At 31.8% G+C, this 19,639-nt stretch overlaps 1 protein-coding gene and 1 long non-coding RNA gene across 2 annotated transcripts in view; one reads left to right on the plus strand and one right to left on the minus strand.

Moving 5' to 3' along the window:
- LOC148306935 (uncharacterized) overlaps positions 1-12,342 on the minus strand; it is a 44,698-nt gene extending 32,356 nt beyond the window's left edge. The window contains exon 1 of the long non-coding RNA XR_015837921.1: positions 11,884-12,342. This is a non-coding gene — a long non-coding RNA (uncharacterized LOC148306935). The remainder of the gene's footprint in view (positions 1-11,883) is intronic.
- Positions 12,343-17,591: 5,249 nt separating this feature from the next.
- On the plus strand, positions 17,592-19,520 carry LOC148306936 (trypsin-3-like). Its single transcript, XM_088264163.1, has 3 exons — positions 17,592-17,759; positions 18,517-18,772; positions 19,215-19,520. The coding sequence occupies exons 1-3, from the start codon at positions 17,692-17,694 to the stop codon at positions 19,518-19,520; spliced, it is 630 nt and encodes a 209-aa protein (XP_088120289.1). The 5' UTR covers positions 17,592-17,691.
- The last annotated feature ends 119 nt before the right edge of the window (positions 19,521-19,639 follow it).

A 19,639-nucleotide genomic window follows, 5' to 3' on the forward strand; every position in this document is an offset into this window, starting at 1 on the left:
TCCGTAGTGTAATGGTCAGCACACTCGGCTACCGTTCTGGAGGTCCCGGGATCGATTCCCAGGGGGGGTGAAATTAAAATCACTTATATAAATATAAGTGATTTTTTCAGTCTAATATTTATTTAAAATTACCATGGACTGGTTCCTGAAGCGGAAGGCTGATCACCTTTCCTTCATGAGTTAACGATAAAGATAACACATCGTTTATATGATACAGTACCCTATGATCCATTGGGGTGCGTATAATGTGTTTGAAGAAGTTGAAGTTATTTATTGTTGACGTTTACTTATTATTTTTACTTAGGTTCGTTATTTTTTTATGCTTTAAAAATATGTTTCTTTTTTAAATTGTATTTTATACAATTTATAAACCGAATTAGGTTCAGGAGCTTGCACAACTTACCTCAGTGTCAATCAAATAATTTTAGTTATTAATTTGGTTAAAAACAAAAAATTCTTCTTCTTTTTTTTACTGTATTTTATACAATGTATATTATACATACCATATGAGCTTCAGAGGCTTGCATGATTTATCTCAAGGTTTAAAATATAGATAAATAATAATGTCAATTATTATTTATCTATATTAATTAATTATATATTAATTATTAGGTGCGCCTACGTTTCGTCATTACTTGCGATTTTTTAAATATTTTTATTTTATTTTATAAAATGTCCATACCGTATGATCTTCAGAGGCTTGCATAATTTATCGCAAAGGTTTGAAATAAATATGAAAAATAAAGTATTTGTATTGGTATTGGTACTTCAAAACATAAAAATTGTAATTTTTTTCAATTGTATTTTATAAAGTGTATGTATATACCATAGGAGCCTCAGAGGCTTGCATGATTTATCTCAAGGTTTAAAATAAAGATGAATAATAATGTAAATGTATGTGTGTTTGTATATATATCTCCATGCTTCATTTCCACACATTAGGCTTTCTACAAATTAATTACATCCCAAATTAAGAGTTGATGTCTTCTAAATATTTTTTTTTAAATTAAATTGTTTGAATAAATTGTTTACTCCTGTAATATATGCTGATAGACCAACGCAAAGTCCCCACGTAAAGGACGTAGCTTCAGTCAGTAATGTAGGTAGCTAGCTACTCATGAAATATGCAATTTACTTGTCATCTGTAATTGAGTTACTGCCACAGACATTTCCCTTTGGATCCCTTCTGCATCCATGTACGCTTATCAGACTATATGCACTTGTATAATTTAAATCGTGTTGTATGTTTAACAAGTAACGTAATTTAATTGGGAATAATACAGCGTATAAATAGAAAATTACAACATTTTGAGTGTATCCAAATACTTGCTCACAAAATGTGGATTATCTCCAATTAAAGGAGTTATTTTCATATTATTTTTGTCCAGATATCTTTGGTGAGATGTTAAAAAATAATATGAAAATAACTCCTGTAATTGCATATAATCCAGACTTTGTGAACAAGTATTTGGACACACTCAAAATGTTGTAAATAAATTATCTGGTCAAATTATAAGCTTAATAATAAAAATGAAAATGGTATTTTCTGGCGTTTCTCATGTGTATGATTATAATCCAGGATTCGGACCTCACATACTAATATAAGAGTTTCTGCTTAGTAAAAAGCTTTTTTACATCTCACCAATAGATGTCTCTAGTGAAGTTCTAGTGATTCAAGAATAAGGTTCTAAATTTGTTCATAAATATAGAACTTCCAAGAATTTGAATAGTGTGGTTGTCAATAATGGGTAGAATTGGTGAATGTTACACGTGTGTAAAGTGATCACTTAAACCAGCCTATGACGGTTGTCAGCCCCGTAAATGCCCAGACTTCCATATTCTTCTTCATCTTTGATGAGATGTGAAAAAATAATTTAGAAAATTAGTTAGATTGACAACGATAAAAGCTAATTAAATAATTCCAATAATTAAAATATAACCTTGTTTTAAAATCACTATAAATATTTTATTATAACTTAATTATAATGTCTACCGATTTCGAAGCTAACCGCTTCCTTATCAATACTGATTAATACTAAAACACTATCTACTAAACAATATTCAAAATATTTTGACGGTTAGGGAACGAAGCTTAGGTAGATCTCAAGTGGCTTTATTTTTTTGTTGATTGGCAGTCACAGTCAGGGATCAGGGTTGATGAGTGATTGGAAGCATATTTAATAATGGACTTTTAGCAAAATCATTTACTTGTGTATTTATTAGTTGTGAATTATTATTAATTGCGTTTTTAATTTCTAATATTTCTAAGTAATCTAATTCCAGTCTTCTATTGCATGTGTGTAATATATTAAAACCTTTATTTTTATCAAATGAGTGATTATTTTCTATTGGCAAATTCAGAATAATTGTTATTATTAAGGCATCTTGTATGCTCTTAACATCGGATGTGAAAATTTCTAGAGGTTTTTCCTATATACAGGCTGGAACACGATGAACACTGTAAGGAATAAATTCCTGATTTATTATATTTATCGACTTTATCTATATTATTTCTTAAGGATTTATTCAAACTATTATTAGTATAAAAGACGGGTTTTAAATTTTTGGGGAGTGTCGGAAATATTATTGGCTAATTTTTTTTATCAACATTTAATATTATTCTCCATTGTAAATTTTCATTTAAATCACTTGGTGGACAAGAATATAAATATGTGTTTGTAATGTTTGTTTTTAGATTTTTATTTAAAATAGAATCTTTTAGTTTACTATTGTAACCATTATTTATCGCAATTTGTTTATAGTGCTTCAATTATAATTTTTAAATAATTCCAACTTCTTCTTCTTCTGTTGCCAACTCCATGCTTCACTTCCATACATTTATGGATAATAGTATTATGGTAGAATTATTAAAGTAGAATTATGGATAATAGTAATTGATGAATAAAAGAAATATTTCATTAATGTAATTAAGAGAAATTATTATTTTAAAAAAATTACGTAACCATTTTTTTACCCTCTAGGAACGAAACCCAGAACTTCCAGCATGGTAGCCAAGCATGTTTACCAATGCACTATGGGGCGCCTAAATAACATACTATAATTTTATATGCAAAAATAAACACTGTATTCGAATAATTTTAAAACAAAACTCAGACCAAATCTAGGAATGACGTTTATATCGAGAGTAATTTCATATATTATGCAAGTAATTCTATTTTTGTTGGTGTAGAGCAAGGATGGCCAACCCTCGGCCCGCATTTATTCTTAAGGTACATAAAACCACCAAAAGAACATTCCGTAGTTCGTATCATATCTCATATAATATGGAAGTATCTCATTATCGTGACAATTTCTTCTATGGTTTATTCGTGTTAATAAACAATCACAATATTTTGCAATCGACTTTTAAATACACATTGATAAGAATACAAGCAAGTCAGATATGTTATGATGTATAGTTAAAGGAGAAATTCAATTAGGTTGGTTTGGAAGAGTTTTACAAAACGTATTTTTTTGGAATTTTACGGACAAGTAAAAATATCCTGCATTTTAAAAACGTGCTTCATCAATGATTACCCTATTGGAAACAGTTACATGAAGCAATGTAACTGTTTCCAATAGGGTAATCAACTGTTTCCAATAGGGTCGAATGAAACATTTTAAATCTCAAATGAGAACAAGAATCACTGATGAGCATTTGGAAAACTGTTAGCGTATAACAACAACATCAATCATTTTCAACATTGATGCACTTAGTTCTGACAAACAAAATCTGACGTCTCAATAAAAATATTTTTACTATTATTTATTATTCCGCTCTGGAGATCCCGGGTTCGATTCCCAGATGGGGTCAAATAAATATAAGTGATTTTTTCACTGTAATATTTATTCAATACTACCCTGGACTGGTACCTGAAGCGGGGGGCTGATCACCTTTTCTTCATGTGTAAACGATCAAGATAACTCTGCGTTTATATGACGCAGTGCCCTATGCACCATTGGGGTGCGGAAAAGGGTTTTATTATTTTTATTGCCTAACTCTCATCTTATAAATATGTTTAATTTTAAAAAAAATATGTCTTCTTTAAAAATATATATATATTTCATGTTTGCTTTGAATAATAAAATAAATTTGTATTCCGGCCCGGTAAGAAATCTAATTTCTAAAATCTGGCCCGGCTGCTGAAAAAGTTGGCCACCTATGGTGGAGAGTCTAGGCCAAAATTATTGAACTAATTCGGACGTATATAAATGAAGTTAATTTTACTCTAATGGAATATGAATCGATACAGTTTATCATTAACTAAATATTTATTTATGATTTCATTAATGTATTTAAATTTCTTGAACAAAATAAATGTACATTGACGGAGTTATGGATAAAAAAACAATATCTTCCAACCAAACAAAAAGAGACAAGTAATACAAGTCAAAGTTTGAGCCTCTTATTGCAGGTTGAAATTAGAAGGCAGATGTATCAATAACTTAAGAAGACAAGGTATTTTCAACTGTTGGGCAATATGGTACATCCAAAATTAAACACGGTTATTGGATTCTATTTATTTAAAAATAGCAATTATTATTTGTATAATAATTGATTATTATACTAATAATTATTGTTTAACAGTGTTTGATAATGTCCTAATAAGACGAAACGCGTCACATATTATCATATACATATGTATATGTAGTTAAAAGTAGAATTCAATCCAATAACCGTGTTTAATTTTGGACATATTAACCAACAATTCAAAATGGAATTCTACCAACTGTCTGCAGTTACAATAGACAAAGTATTTGCTGAAAGCGGTTGCAATAAACATATTAAAAATAAAAGTGGTTAAAAACAGTTTGTGTTTTATTGATATTATACAATATATTTGGTATAAATAATCAATAATCTCAACATACCTTTCTTAATTTTATAAATAATCCTCATCTTAGCCTTGCAATCTTTCCTTATATCACCATTCGAACATCTATCAAACATCGTTTTGTTGCATATTTGTCTGAGAGATCGCATTTCAACTGCGTTTAGTGTACTATCATCCTTTTTTGCCAACTCCATGCTTCACTTGCATAAATAAGGGTTGGTACTATTTATTTACGTTTTATTATTATTTATTATGAACTTTATAATAAATAATAATAAAACGTAAATAAACAACTTTTTAAACAACTTTTTCACCACATTTTTTTATTATTAGTACACTTTAACCAACCGGTTTCAACAAGAACCTTGTCATCATCAGGGTTTATTAAATTCTAAGACATTAAAATACTCATAATTAATTACACTAAATTGCCAAAAACTAAATCTTAAATCTTATTGTGCATTGCGTAGCAACTCCAAATAACAACTAATGGAATCACCCAAAAAACAGTATGAAGCCGCGCACGCATACGTAAAGTGGAGAACACACAAAAAATAACAAAAAAACCTTCTGTGTAGAATTTTTCTTTTAAGGAACAGAAATTGGTAAAATATGAAAGTATTATAATGAAAATAAACTTGCCATCTTGATGAAGTCGTAAACAAACCAGGAAATTACAAGTTATCCCTTGTGACAGAAATATTTGTTCGTCTTGACCAGAAAATTATTCACAAAACCAAGTTAGTCCAATAATGTTATTCAAATTTAAGTACAGACCAAGGATAATGGCGGCATAACAATAATTCACCAGAGGGTACAAAACTGTTTAGTTCATATTTTTAGGATATCCAAAAAGGGTTGTTTGAGCAGCTCTTTTGAAATGTAAATATGTTTACTCTGATTTCATCATACATGCTGTCCTTTTTAAATTTGTGTATAACCATTTTATAGTATTAAAAGTTTTACTAAAATAAATTTGGAATATTAAATTGTATCCAAAACATAAAATTTCGTCCACCTTCGTAATTTAGTTATATAATATGTAGTAATACTGGAGGTCGCAGGTTCGATTCCCAGGGGATTCAAAATAAAAATTGTGAGAGTGTCAAATTACTCACAAATCTGAGTTTTTTTTCTCTACATAGATTTTTTTACAAAATACATATTTAAATAATACAAAATAGTTGGTAAATATACAAAACATTTCAAATATAACGTTTCTACCTCTCTAATAAAGTAGATATTTGTGTTTGGAGAGGGAGTTCGTTTTACAATTTTTTTTAAACAGTAAATTAAAACAAAGTGAATTAAAAATAAAAAAAGTAAATTAAAAATAAAATAAAAATATTCCTTGGTATGGAGTTTAGGCAGGGGTGAGAGTTATATGTTTTTTTTTATTTAGTTTCAAAGGTTTGGTATTTTTTTTATAGATTTAAAGTTTTCCGGAAGTTTATTTAAGATTTTTTTACCTACGTACGTATAATGGCTTAACGCTGCTGTTGTTTTACATCTGTGCAAAATTAAATTATTAGAAAATCTAGAGTTACTTGAGTTTTGCACTTCAGTTGTTTTTTCTTTAAAAGATTGTAAGATAGAAGCTTTATTAAAAATTTCTTCAATTGTTGGTACATTAAGTTCTTTATATATTTTGATATCTCAACATAGATGAAGAGGAATATGGATGTCTGTGAATTTACATAGCATATGATATGTCATAGGCTTGTTAAGTGATCACTTTACATACGTGCAACATTCATCATTCTACCCATGATTGACAAACATATCTGCTCAAATTTTCGGAACTCCTACATATATGTATATTGATCAATCTCATGTCACAGTATATGGTATATGAGTTCACAACAGCCTCATATGTATTGTGTCATGAGGTTGATCAATATATCCAGGAGTTCCGAAAATTTGAAGTGTGTTTGTCTATTATGGGTAGAATGGTGAATGTTACACATGTCGCTCACTCCTTTCAAGAACGTCATAAATTAAAAATCGTCAATTTTCAGCTCTGCACGTTTTCGGAATGCCCAGAAAATGTACTATATCCCAGCAAAAGAGGCTTATTTTTAACTTAACATTTACCCGCTACAGGGCAGAAAATGTTGTTTTTGCATTTTGAAGAAAAGGTATTGTTTACTAATTTTTTTAAATATACTACTTATTTTTAAAATGGAAAAAAAACCTACAGATTTACCTAAAAAGATCTGTTGCGCCGTAAAAAGTTCAATAGGTGGCTTGATATTTATTTTTAATACATTGTGTTACATTCATAAACTTTAAAAACGTTCTCCTAAAAATCAAGTTTTTTGATTTATGACGTTCTTGAAAGGAGTGAGCGATGTGTAAAATGATCACTAACCTAGCTTATGACAGGTAATAAACCCTGTAAATAATATAAATCCATATTCTTTTTTATTTATGTTGAGATATCACTATAAATAACCACTAAGCCGTCAAACCCAGATTTGTGAACAACGATTTGAACAAATTTGAAAAATTGCAAGTCTCTTGGTATGTAAAATAATTCAGAAAGAATCTTTCATACATTTTGATATGGGTTTTTGCTAAATAAGAAGCCTACTAAACCCAACCACAGATGATGCCGCGAGCTAGCATGTGAAAGAAAGTGTCAATTGAAGGATACATACAGCTTCCCACATTTGAATAGGTTGTCAATCATGGATACATTGGTGAATGCTACGTGTATATAAAGCGATTACTTAAACCGGCCTATGAGAGATCGTCGGCTCTGTAAATACCCATATTTCTATATTCTTCTTCATCCATATTGAGATAGTAATACGAGAAACCGTTGTTGATAGCATTATTTTTCAAATTGAATAATACGAGATAAACTAGTACATACTTTTCAAACTGTTATTCGTTCGTTTGTTCCAAACCTTATCTGCACCCGATGGTGCATAGGGCACTGTATCATTTAAACGAAGTGTTATTTTGATCGTTAACATTTGAAGTAAAGGTGATCAGCCCTCCGCTTCAGGTACCAAGCCAAGGTAATATTGAATAAATATTAGAGTGAAAAAATCACTTATATTTATTAGACCCCAAGCCTTTAATAGAACCCGGGGCTTCCAGTACGGTAACCTAGCGTGCTGACCACTATACTACGGAGGCGGACCAAAGTAGACTAGGACATAATTTTCAAAGTGTAATTAGTTAACAATAAATCATTTAATCTTTACAAAGTCTCACTTGAAAGTTGGCGTGCATTGTTGATAATGCCTTCCTTAATTCTCACCCTCCCCCCCGCTTCTCTACTGCTACCCCTTCCCCGGACACCGGGTCCACACAAGAAGTTCCATTAACTTTGCATGGCACTCCCAAACATACAAGTTTCAAGTGGTGACCAGAGCAAGTTTTACTTTCGAGACTTTCAGTATAAAGGGCCGACTGAAAACTTCATTAGATTTGATACACAAAGAAAATTCAAACAGGGCACCTACCGTAGAACGGAGCTACTTGAACTCTGATGTCGCTCACTCCTTTCAAGAACGTCATAAACCAAAAAACTTGATTTTTTAGGAAAACTTTTTTAAAGTTTAAAAATATAATACAATGTATTAAAAATAAATATCAAGCCACTCTTTGAACTTTTTACTGCGCAACAGATCTTTTTAGGTAAAACCTGAAGGTTTATTCTCCATTTGAATAATAGTTAGTATATTTAAAAAAATAATTAAACAATACCTTTTCTCCAAAATGCAAAAATAACACTTTCTGCCCTGTAGCGGGTAAATATTAAGTTTAAAATATGTCTCTTTTGCTGGGATATATGGTACATTTTCTAGGCATTCCGAAAACATGCACAGCTGAAAATCGTCAAATTTTGATTTTTGACGTTCTTGAAAGGAGTGAGCGATGTGTTACTTGAGCCCAGTACAAAAAAAATTAGATCTGTATTTGGTCTACAATAATGAACGTATGGACATGGTTCATTGTTTCCCTGACAGGTGACACTTATACGTTCATTACTGTAGACCAAATACAGATCTAAATATTTTTTTGTACTGGGCTCAAGTAACACATCAAAGTTCAAGTAGCTCCGTTCTACGGTAGGTACCCTGTTTGAATTTTCTTTGTGTATCAAATCTTATGATTTTTTTTTTCATACTTGAGCCCAGTACAAAAAAAATATTTAGATCTGTATTTGGTCTACAATAATGAACGTATGGACATGATTCATGGTTTCCCTGATAGGTGACACTTATACGTTCATTATTGTAGACCAAATACAGATCTAAATATTTTTTTGTACTGGGCTCAAGTAACACATCAAAGTTCAAGTAGTCCCGTTCTAGGGTATGTACATAAATGGGATTTGCAAATTGAAAACCCTACAAAATAATGAAAAAAAAAACTTATTTGCAACATTTTGATGACTATAATGCTGAATCCATAGCTGCTAACACATACCGGGTGAAAAATAAGGAATTTAGTTTTTGGATCTCAAAAACAACAAAACAAACAAAAAAATACTTTCTTTAAAACATTTTGAGTTTGTCCAAGTACTTGTTCACAAATCTGGATTATTTCCAATGGTATTTGTGAACTAGTATTGGGAAACACTCAAAATGCTGTAAATAAATTTACTGGTTAAATTATAAGCTTAAATAAAAAAATTAAATGATGTTTTCAAGCGTTTCTCAAGTACGTGAATATAATCCAGGATTTGGGCCTCATGTGCAAATGTAAGAGTATCTGTTTAATAAAGCTTTCCTCATCCCACTGTAGATGTCTCTTGTCAACTCTCGCATACTGTATTTCGAGTTTGATTGTAAGAATTTGAGTAGTGTGGTTGTCAACCTTGGATAGAATTGGTGAATATTTACATGTGTGTAAAGTGATTTAAACCAGCCTATGACAGTCGTAAGCCCTGTAAACTGCAAGATTATACAGAAATACATTAAATAAAAACTAACGCATAACTCTTTTGGGAGAAAGAACTTAAATTATTGCGCAATAAAGTTGTACAACCTGCTTTCACTATTCATAAAGTCAATTAAAATATAAAATAAATAAAAAGAGCTGTTCATAAATGAATAATGGGAGTGGGTAGATCTGAAATGGATTGTACCACTTGGCCATATCATTTTGATTGGATAAACAATTATATTTCATTATAATTTTATAAATAAATATTGTAAAATGTGCCCTGGGCATGGGTTAACTTGGTAAGGGTACATTATTGTAAAAAAGGTTGAAATAAAAAAAATATACACAACATTTTGAGTGTGTCCAAATACTTGTTCACAAAATCTGGATTATCTCAAATTACAGGAGTTATTTTCATATCTTTTTTGACATCTCATGAAAGATGAAGAAGAATATGGAAGTCTGGGCATTTATGGGGCTGACGACCGTCATTTCATTATAATTTTATAATTTTATTTAATTATAATTTAATAAATAAATATTGTTAAATGTGCGCGGCCTGGGTTAACTTGGTGAGGGTACATAATTGTAATTATCTACACGATGAAATAATTAAATACACTGCTTATACAAAAGGTAAACTTAAAAATCATACCGTATGTTATATGTTGTAAGTTGCAGTATGAATGATCAAATAATTACAATACTGCATATATATGTATCTGTAAATATTGACTAAGATAAGGAAAATAAGGAAGTAAGATCGGGTTAGAAAATGGGGGGAGATGTTCAGGAAAACCAACGAAGGGATGATATATTTCCAAAGATAGAATGTAGGCGTTTCTTGGAGGTCTTCAGAGATGATACATTTATAAAACATAGGTACATTGGTGAATACAAGTGTATAAATAATGTGAAATGCGAACGTCTAGATAAAGTAAATGGAATATGCTGAATCTCTTTATTGCCAGGAATACATAATGAAAATTGCATAATTCAATTTAAATTGTACGGTGCATTTTCGTTAATTTTACTTACATATTTGATCATATATTTTAAACAAAAATTTCAACGCAATTTATTGATGACAGATTATGTGTTGGTATTAGTAAGATTACATAAAACATATAACAATTGCTTTGTTAGTAGTGATTAACCTATCAACATAAAATTCAATAACACGTATTTTATATTTACTGTATTTTTCAATATTCATTGTCTAGCTAATATCATAATTCACAAATATCAGATAAAATGTTATTGAGTTAATATAAGCTTACCCAAAGATAATTCGATTTACCAAAGGAGGTGTGTCCAGTGTTTTAATATAAATATAAACACTGGAAATTTTGGTATTTTTTCGAAATTAATCCTAATTAAGAATCGTGTTACATTTCCTGTAATGTAACTGTAATCATACTATAAATTATATTATTGTTGTAATATTCATTGTTTACTTCTTTCACTCAAATGACAGATCATATTGACGTTTGAAAATAAATGTTTTTACGCGGTTAAAATAATGTATATGCGATTTAGTCGGAATTTGTACATTTTTAATCGAACATATGATGAGTTCTTGTCAACAAATCAACAGTGCCTAATTAACTAACAGCGGAGTGATTTACATTATAATCTGTCATCCGACAAACCGTTGTAGTTTTAAATCCTCCCACAAAAACACGTGCAAAAAAAACAAACAATCGGAAGCCCACCCTTTGGACGTATTCCAACCTCATATTGTCGCATTCACATCCATAAGGACCCATCCGCGATGCAAGGACCGCGTTCGTAAGGGCGAGTTTCGTAAATCGGGTCGTACCACGCCCCTTGCTAAGGAACCTAATTCACGCCGATCGTGGCTAATCACACATCTAACGCATCACACACTCGATAAAACAACAAGCAACGAAAAATTCCACCCAGAAGGGGAGAAAATGCGGGATAAACGCGAGATAAATGCATCCACAGCGAGATGAAAATTGATTTGTGATGTAACAAATACAAATGCATCCTGAAGCATTTACGTTTAAATAGAGTATTTTTTTGGATATTTTTTATTAAAAGCGATAGGGCTAGCTAATGTGGCGAGATTTTAGGGTATTTTCCAGGGAAATTTACAAAATAACCATGACAGACTCACTCAGTATCGCGCGGTGTAGACGCCATCTTCTCGAGCGCTCGCAGCCTCCGCTAGATGAATCTTCTCGGGGCTATGGGAGTCTCGCGGCCGGTGCAGGGCGGTCAAGATGGCGAGGGATGATTGTTAGTTTTTTTTCCGAATTGTTTTTCCAGCAAGCTGACAACACAACACAAGATCCTGGCGCTACCCTCCCGCGGCGGCCCGTGACGCGGACTGGCTCGGCCGCTGTCGGCACGCGTGTGAAGGGATAACCCGACTCGGGAGCGCGAAGGTTGCCGCATCGCGGTACTAATTCAAAGCGACTTTTCAATTTTCAAACTCCTTTTGACATCTTTATTTTAATTTTCTTTTTTCAATTTTATTTTATTTGAGAATTTTATCTTAGTGTCCTTTATTTTAATTGTTTTTTTTTTAAATTTCATTTCATCTGGGAATTTCACTTTTGATACCCTTTATTTTATTTTATTTTTAATTTCATTTTATTTGGGAATTACACTTTTGAAACCCTTTATTTTTAATGATTTTTTTTAATTACCTTTTATTTGGGAATTTCACTTTTGACATCCTTTATTTGATTCATTTTTAATTTTATTTTGTTTGGGATTTTTTTCTTTTGACATCTTTTATTTTATTTGGTAATTTTTTTTTGATATATTTTTAATTAATTAATTTTTTTGAATTTCATTTTATTTGGGAATCTTGGTTTTCACATCCTTTATTATTTTTTTTATTTGATTTGGGAATTTTACTTTTGAAATCCTAGATTTAATTTTTTTTTAATAAATTTAATTTTGGAATTTAACAGAAAAGTTATATATTAATCAAGTCATTCACATAAATGAGTTGCACAAGGTACTTCTATTCTAGTTATAAAATTCCATAATTGTTAATTTGTGAAAATGCCTGAAAGAGGGACGGGAGGTAGAAAAAGGGGTGAAGGGAAAGATAAGATAAGATAAGCTCAAGTCAAAGACAACTTCACGCACGGCTACCGTACTGTAGGTCCCGGGTTCGATTCCCAGGGGGGGTAAAATAAATATGCACAAGTGATTTTTCACTGTAATATTTATTCAATATTCCCTGGACTAGTAGTACCTGAAGCGGAGGGCTGATCACCTTTCTTTCATGTGTTAACGATCAAGATAGCACTGCGTTTTTATGATGCAGTGCCCTATGCACCATCGAGTTTGGATAGGGGTTTAGTTAAAATAATATACGTTTAGTTAAAATAATAAACGCTAGCATTTTTTATGAAACAAGATTCATCCGAAGTATAATTTTCTTTCGAAAAATAATCATCTTTATTTTCAAATTACTTTTGACATCCTTTATAACTTGAAAAAAATATTTGATATTTTGACGAGGGTTATTTAAATAATACATTAATAAATAAAAAATATTATTGTTAGCATTTTTAAGAGGCGAGATTCTTCCGAATTATTACTTTCTTTCGAATCAATACATATTTTTAAAATGTTAAATTTTATTAATATAATAAATTATTTATTAAATTTTAATAAACATTGCATCTGGTAGCATTTGTTTAGTGGGAGCGGTCGTGTAGGAAGTCGAGGCGCACGCGCGCCACCCCCCCGCGCCTGCGGCCGCCATTGCACCATTTTCCGCTTTGCCATATCTTAGAACGAGCATCCCTTAAAAACGACGAAGCCGGGCGCCGCCACAAAAGGGAACTAAACTCACAACGACTCGCAAACAAAAACATGCTCTAAAATGATCTCTTTCGACTTACCCGTTTATTTTGACTGCCCAGTTGTCGGCTGCGGTTCTTATTACTTTATGGCGGGAGAGTAGCACGTCTTGACGTTTGTTTTGGTGCCAGAATGAGAGAGACGGCTCGCCTCCTACTGTCGGCAAACGTCGGAAAATTTCGCCAATTTCCGGAACTTTTCAGAATTGCACACGTGTTTAAATTTGGCAATTATACAAGTTAATCTCGCACAATTGTATATTTTATCATAGATAATGACTAATTATTTAAAATGGAGTGGAGGCTTAATAAATATAAATAACTAATTATATTTACATACGAGTACATTTTACGTGTCTAAATTTATTATTAAAATTAACATACATTCATTTAAGATTAATATTAATTTATTTTTTATAGAAGCTCATAACTTTATCAAGATTTTTTTTTACTTCAAACAAATTACAAAAATGAAATTTCAATTTAAAAAAATCGATATTTCTTTAAAAAAAATATTGTGGAAATTTATTATTAAAATTTACATACATTCATTTGAGGAAATTTATATATTTTTAAAGTAGGCTCATAATATTATCGAGATTTTATTCTTACTTGAAAATAAATTAAATTTTTCTTAAAACGGTTATTACTTAATACAATTATTTTTATTCATTGGTTACTTCTCAGAATGTACACAATTGTGAAAATGAAGTATGGTATTAGTAAAAAAGATGAAAGTAGACTAAATGCAGTTGTAAAGTGATCTCTAAGACGAATGTGCCGTAAAACGATGTATGATACATGTTCGAATGGTGAAATAAGGAAGGAATGCAAGGCTGATATAACCATTATTCATTAAATTAAGAAAGGTATATTGAGATGGTTTGGGCATGTGAATCCAATGTATGAGAGAAGAACAGTAAAATTAATTTATGTGATGATTGTAGTTGGGGTAAGTCGGAGCAGAGGAAGCCCGAGGAGAACTCGGCATGATCAAGTATTTCAAATACTTAAAAGGTTCGGGTCAGCAGTCGGAATAATCGGGGAGTATAAACGAGGAGATGCTGATTGTAAAAGAGGCGAAGATTATTAGTGGTATAGAGTTCTATTTTCTGCCTACCTCTACGGAGAAGTGGTGTGATTGTTGGTTGGTAAGTTTGTAAATAAGTTGATACCGAATGATTTTCAATATTTCTTGGGAAAATTCAAAAACGGCCAGAACCTCTTGACTTTGGAAAAGGTTATATCAGTAGACTATTTAGTATATTTTTGTTGACATCTCCAAATTGATGAAGATAAAAGTTTGGGTATTTATAGGGCTTACGACATGTTATAGTTTAGTTTAAATATGAAACTAGCTTATGATAGAAAGTAAGGTCTGTAAATACTCAAGCTTTCATATGCTTCTTCATCAATGTTGAGATGTCTCCTAAATGGACAAAACCAGATTTGTAAACAAAATAAAATATTATGTGGTATATTTTTATTTTTATTAAAAACTAGGCTAGCAAAAAACTCATTAAAAGCATTAGAAATCATGAAAATTCTGATGGTCGTATCCTCTAAACTCTGGATAGTACAAGCAGAAAATTCCCTCGATCCGGAAGAGTACATTTTTCCTTTATTATGATAAATAAACGCTAATTGTTAAAGTACTGAACAGGATGAAATATAAGCATTTCCTTTTTATAAAGAATCGCACTAACCAATTTTCTTCCAACTCTTAAATGGTGCATAGGGCACTGCATCGTGTTTGTACTGTGTTATCTTGGCCGTTACTTACATGAAGGCAAGGCGATCACTCCTGCGCTTCAGGGACCAGTCCAGAGTAATATTAATAAATGTATATTGGAGTGTAAAATCATATTTATTTTCACCCCCCCCCCCCCTGGGAATCGAACCCGGGACTTCCAGCACTAACCGATACATATCAATATTTCATTGTGTAATATGTAATATAATGATATAATGTGATAGTGAAAAAATTATTTATGTAAGCAGGTACTTTGGAGGTTATCTTTAGTTAGATATATTTTTCGGGTTTCCCAATCCGGCTAATCTAATAACGGGAAAGATAAATACGTAATAACCGTTTCTACGTCCTTTAAATCTTTAATTTTGACATTTTTATTGCAGTGGATCACAAATATATCGAGAAAACATGTTATTTTGTTGGAAGTATCTTAGTGTTTATTTATTTTTCGAAGAAATAGTTGGAACGTAATAAAACGCAATAAATTAATATAATTGTAAATATGAGTAAGTTTTACAGGCAGATGATTTGTGTTTTAGTATTCATTTTTGGTGAGTAAGAATGTATTATACACGTTTTATATTTTTTTAATCTCTCGTTTTAAGATCATCTTTGATATTTGTTTTACATTATAAAAACTAAGTAACTACCACGCCGCTACCCCGCAGGGGAAGGCAAAGAGTATTTGTAAAGACAGACTGGTGTGGCGTTCTATTGTCGAAGGGGAAGGCAAAGACAATAGAACGCCACACCAGTCTGTCTTTACAAATACTCTTTGCCTCTTCACCCCCATTGATTATTTCAACTCCTGACTTGATCCCTTTCAAGTATTTGAAAAACTTTATCATGTTATGTTTTCTTTTACCGTTCTTTTTGTTATTTTTTGTTATTATATTATACATGGTGCAATCCGGTTTTTTTGGTTGAAGGTTTTTTTAATGTTTTATTTTTATTTTAACTTAATAAAAAACTTTTCCTTTAATTTATGTCTACACAGGTATGATTATTAGAATGTTTTGTAAACTTTCATTTGGAGCGATGAATAATTTATTGTACCTATTTCAAATGTTTTAAAGTACCTATTTAATTTATACCAACAAGTGGAAATACATATCGCTCACTCCTTTCAAGAACGTCATAAATCAAAAATCGTCAATTTTCAGTTGTGCATGTTTTCAGCATGCCCTGAAAATGTACTATATCCCAGCAAAACCGGCATATTTTTAACTTAATATTTACCCGCTACAGGGCAGAAAGTGTTGTTTTTGCATTTTGAAGAAAAGGTATTGTTTAATTATTTTTATAAATACACTAAATATTTTTCGAATGGAGAAAAAACTTTCAGGTTTTACCTAAAAAGATCTGTTGCACAGTAAAAAGTTCAATAAGTGGCTTGATATTTATTTTTAGTACATTGTGTTATATTTTTAAACTTAAAAACGTACTACTGAAAAATCAAGTTTTTTGATTTGAGTGAGCGATATGAAAACGATTTCAATTAAGATGGCACTTGAAACGTTAATTATGGTATATACATATGTATATGCATAATTATGGTATATGCATACTGAAAAATACCATGCATAGTAATAAAATAAACGAAAAAAATACAAATCAAATACTACCTACAATAATTAATTTATAAAATACTACAAACAATTTTTCGAAAATTCGTAATGAAAATAGAATTATAAAATGACCTCCAGGAAAAAAATACTCTTTTTTTCACAGCTTATCTTTACAAAACATTTGGCAATATTATTCGATATGGACCTGAAACATGGTGTATGTATACATACTATAAAATATATACGTACATTATTAATTAATGTTTTACATAGTAAATACCACTATTTCTTAAAATCCACTTTAAATAACAGTAGATTTTAAGAAATAGTCGTATTTACTAAGTAAAACATTGATTAAAAATGGATAGATTTTACCACAAAATGACTGCCGAATTAATTAATGAAATTATAAACATACACTTTGTTTCTTGGTGTTTTAAATATCTTTAATGCTTCAATATAGGATAAATGTATTAATGTTACTATTTATATAATTACGTTTCAATGTTTAATTCGTTTTCCTCATAAACATTTTTTCAGATTTTTAAATTGAAACATACTAATAACTTTTAGTTAGTTTTCATTTCAGGCTGTTTTTTAAAAATCGTAACTACCACGTTAATATATTGAAAAGCTGTAATATTTTACTTATTTATTATTTTATAGGAGTGGTTAATGGTTCACCGCTCAAGCTTCCCTCTAAGGATCGAAGAATAGTTGGTGGAGAACCCGCCGCCATTGAAGATGTTCCGTACCAAGCAGCACTATTGTATTTTGGAATGCTTTTCTGTGGTGGCACCATTATAAGCAGTAAGGCTGTGATAAGCACAGCACACTGCGTAATTGGGTATGTTTTTTTTAACCCCTATCCACACCTAAATGTCGTGTAGAGCACCGCATTAGATCGACGCGGTGTCAATTCGACCATCAATTACATGCTAACTTGTCAATCAGTACTGGGCTTCCATTCCTTGGACCGAGGAGTGGAGCATATTTGATGGAATACATTCACTTACACATAGTATAGGTAAGTAAAGGAGGGGTGAAGGAAATTACTGTTTTGCATAATAGGAACGAAAATGATGGAGAAATCCGTAAGTGGTATGTCTTCGTTAGGAATGAGGACGTGGGGAGAAGAACTCAACAGCCCCTCATCCTGGAAGTCCCGAAGAGGAGAAGATGGACATTGTTGAGACATGTCCTTAGAATGCCACCTGAGAGCGTCAACCTCTCATATCTCTTCTTCCAACCCCGAGGATTCCAGTGCCCTGGAAGACCGCTGACGACCATTCACCGAATATACTCAGCGAAACTTCGGGATGTCGGACTGACCTGGAAGGAAGCCAAAGAGATGGCGTATGACAGAGTTACTTGGAGACGTCTCGTGTTGGTCATATGCTCCACCTAGGGAGCAAACATGGAAGAAGAAGAAATAAAATAATTAAGAAGTAGGGATGACAGCTATATAAATAGTTACCACGGGTCAAAATCAATTATCATTTCGTTTTTAAGATTCTTTATCGATATCTTAACATAGGCGATCAGGAATGTTCGTCTTTAAAAATCTACTTTCTAATATTTGTGAAATGTCTATTGTCTTGCAGAACTGATATTTCAGTGTGGAGAGTCCGCGTGGGATCGGCGAAACCCGACCAAGGAGGGCAACTTGTTTCCGTTAGTCGTATTGTGTATCATAAGAACTATGATAAAAACACTTTGGATTACGATATCAGTATCCTGATTTTGGCCGATACTCTGAATATAGATGGCAACACCATCTCTGCTGTTCGCTACGCTCCACCCGACCATTCGGTCAATGACGGGACACCTGCAATCACTTCTGGTTGGGGTTCTTTACAGGTACCTACTTAACTTTCTATTGAAGATATAGCCTGGGCTAAATGTGATAATGTATTTGCATCTCGAGACCTGCCGACAACAAAATACGGGCCTTCCAGTTAGACAACGATGTCGGTATTGGTAGGTACAAAAATTAGTTATCATATTTGTCAGCATTTACGCCGTGACATTACACTTTCTATTGCATTGCATCTTCTACCATAACCGGGAATCATCATTTTAGCAAATATCGTAGCAAGTTTGGAGGCACCATACAGCAGAAAGCACTAAGATTCCTTTCGCAGACTTTCTTTATTTACTCGTTTCCTTAAATAACTACCCTAACTTATCACGCTGTAGTTTTGAAAAAAAAAACGGCATGGCATGCATTATTTTATGTGTATATTATACAAGTATGCTTCTATGTTATGTACCTAACTTATTGGTTTCTTTTATTCTACAGGAAGGTGGAGTTTTAGTGGGGTCTCTGCGCAAAGTGACAATTCCTATAACTAATTACAGCGAATGCAGGCGGGTTCTTGGTATTATGGGAGCTCTGGTCACCCCTCGAATGATATGCGCAGGATCCTCTGGGAAAGATGCATGTCAAGGAGACTCTGGAGGTCCTCTGGTCACCAATGAAGTGTTTATCGGAATTACATCGTGGGGAATAGGCTGCGGAAGGCCAGGGATCCCCGGAGTGTGGACGAGAGTTTCAGCTGTTAGCTCTTGGATATCTGATCAGCTTAAATTTTTCAATGCATATTGACAAAGTGTTACGCATATTTTGTGTTTTTTATTAAGTAATAATAAAATATATCACAAAAATACAAAACGAATTTCCTTTCTAAACCTTTTTTAAAACTTGAAATCACAAAAGATAATGTT

This window comes from Brachycentrus maculatus, unplaced genomic scaffold (genome assembly GCF_059751285.1).
Source record: "Brachycentrus maculatus isolate JH-2025_06_01 unplaced genomic scaffold, ASM5975128v1 h1tg000218l, whole genome shotgun sequence".
Taxonomy (NCBI): Eukaryota; Metazoa; Arthropoda; class Insecta; order Trichoptera; family Brachycentridae; genus Brachycentrus; species Brachycentrus maculatus.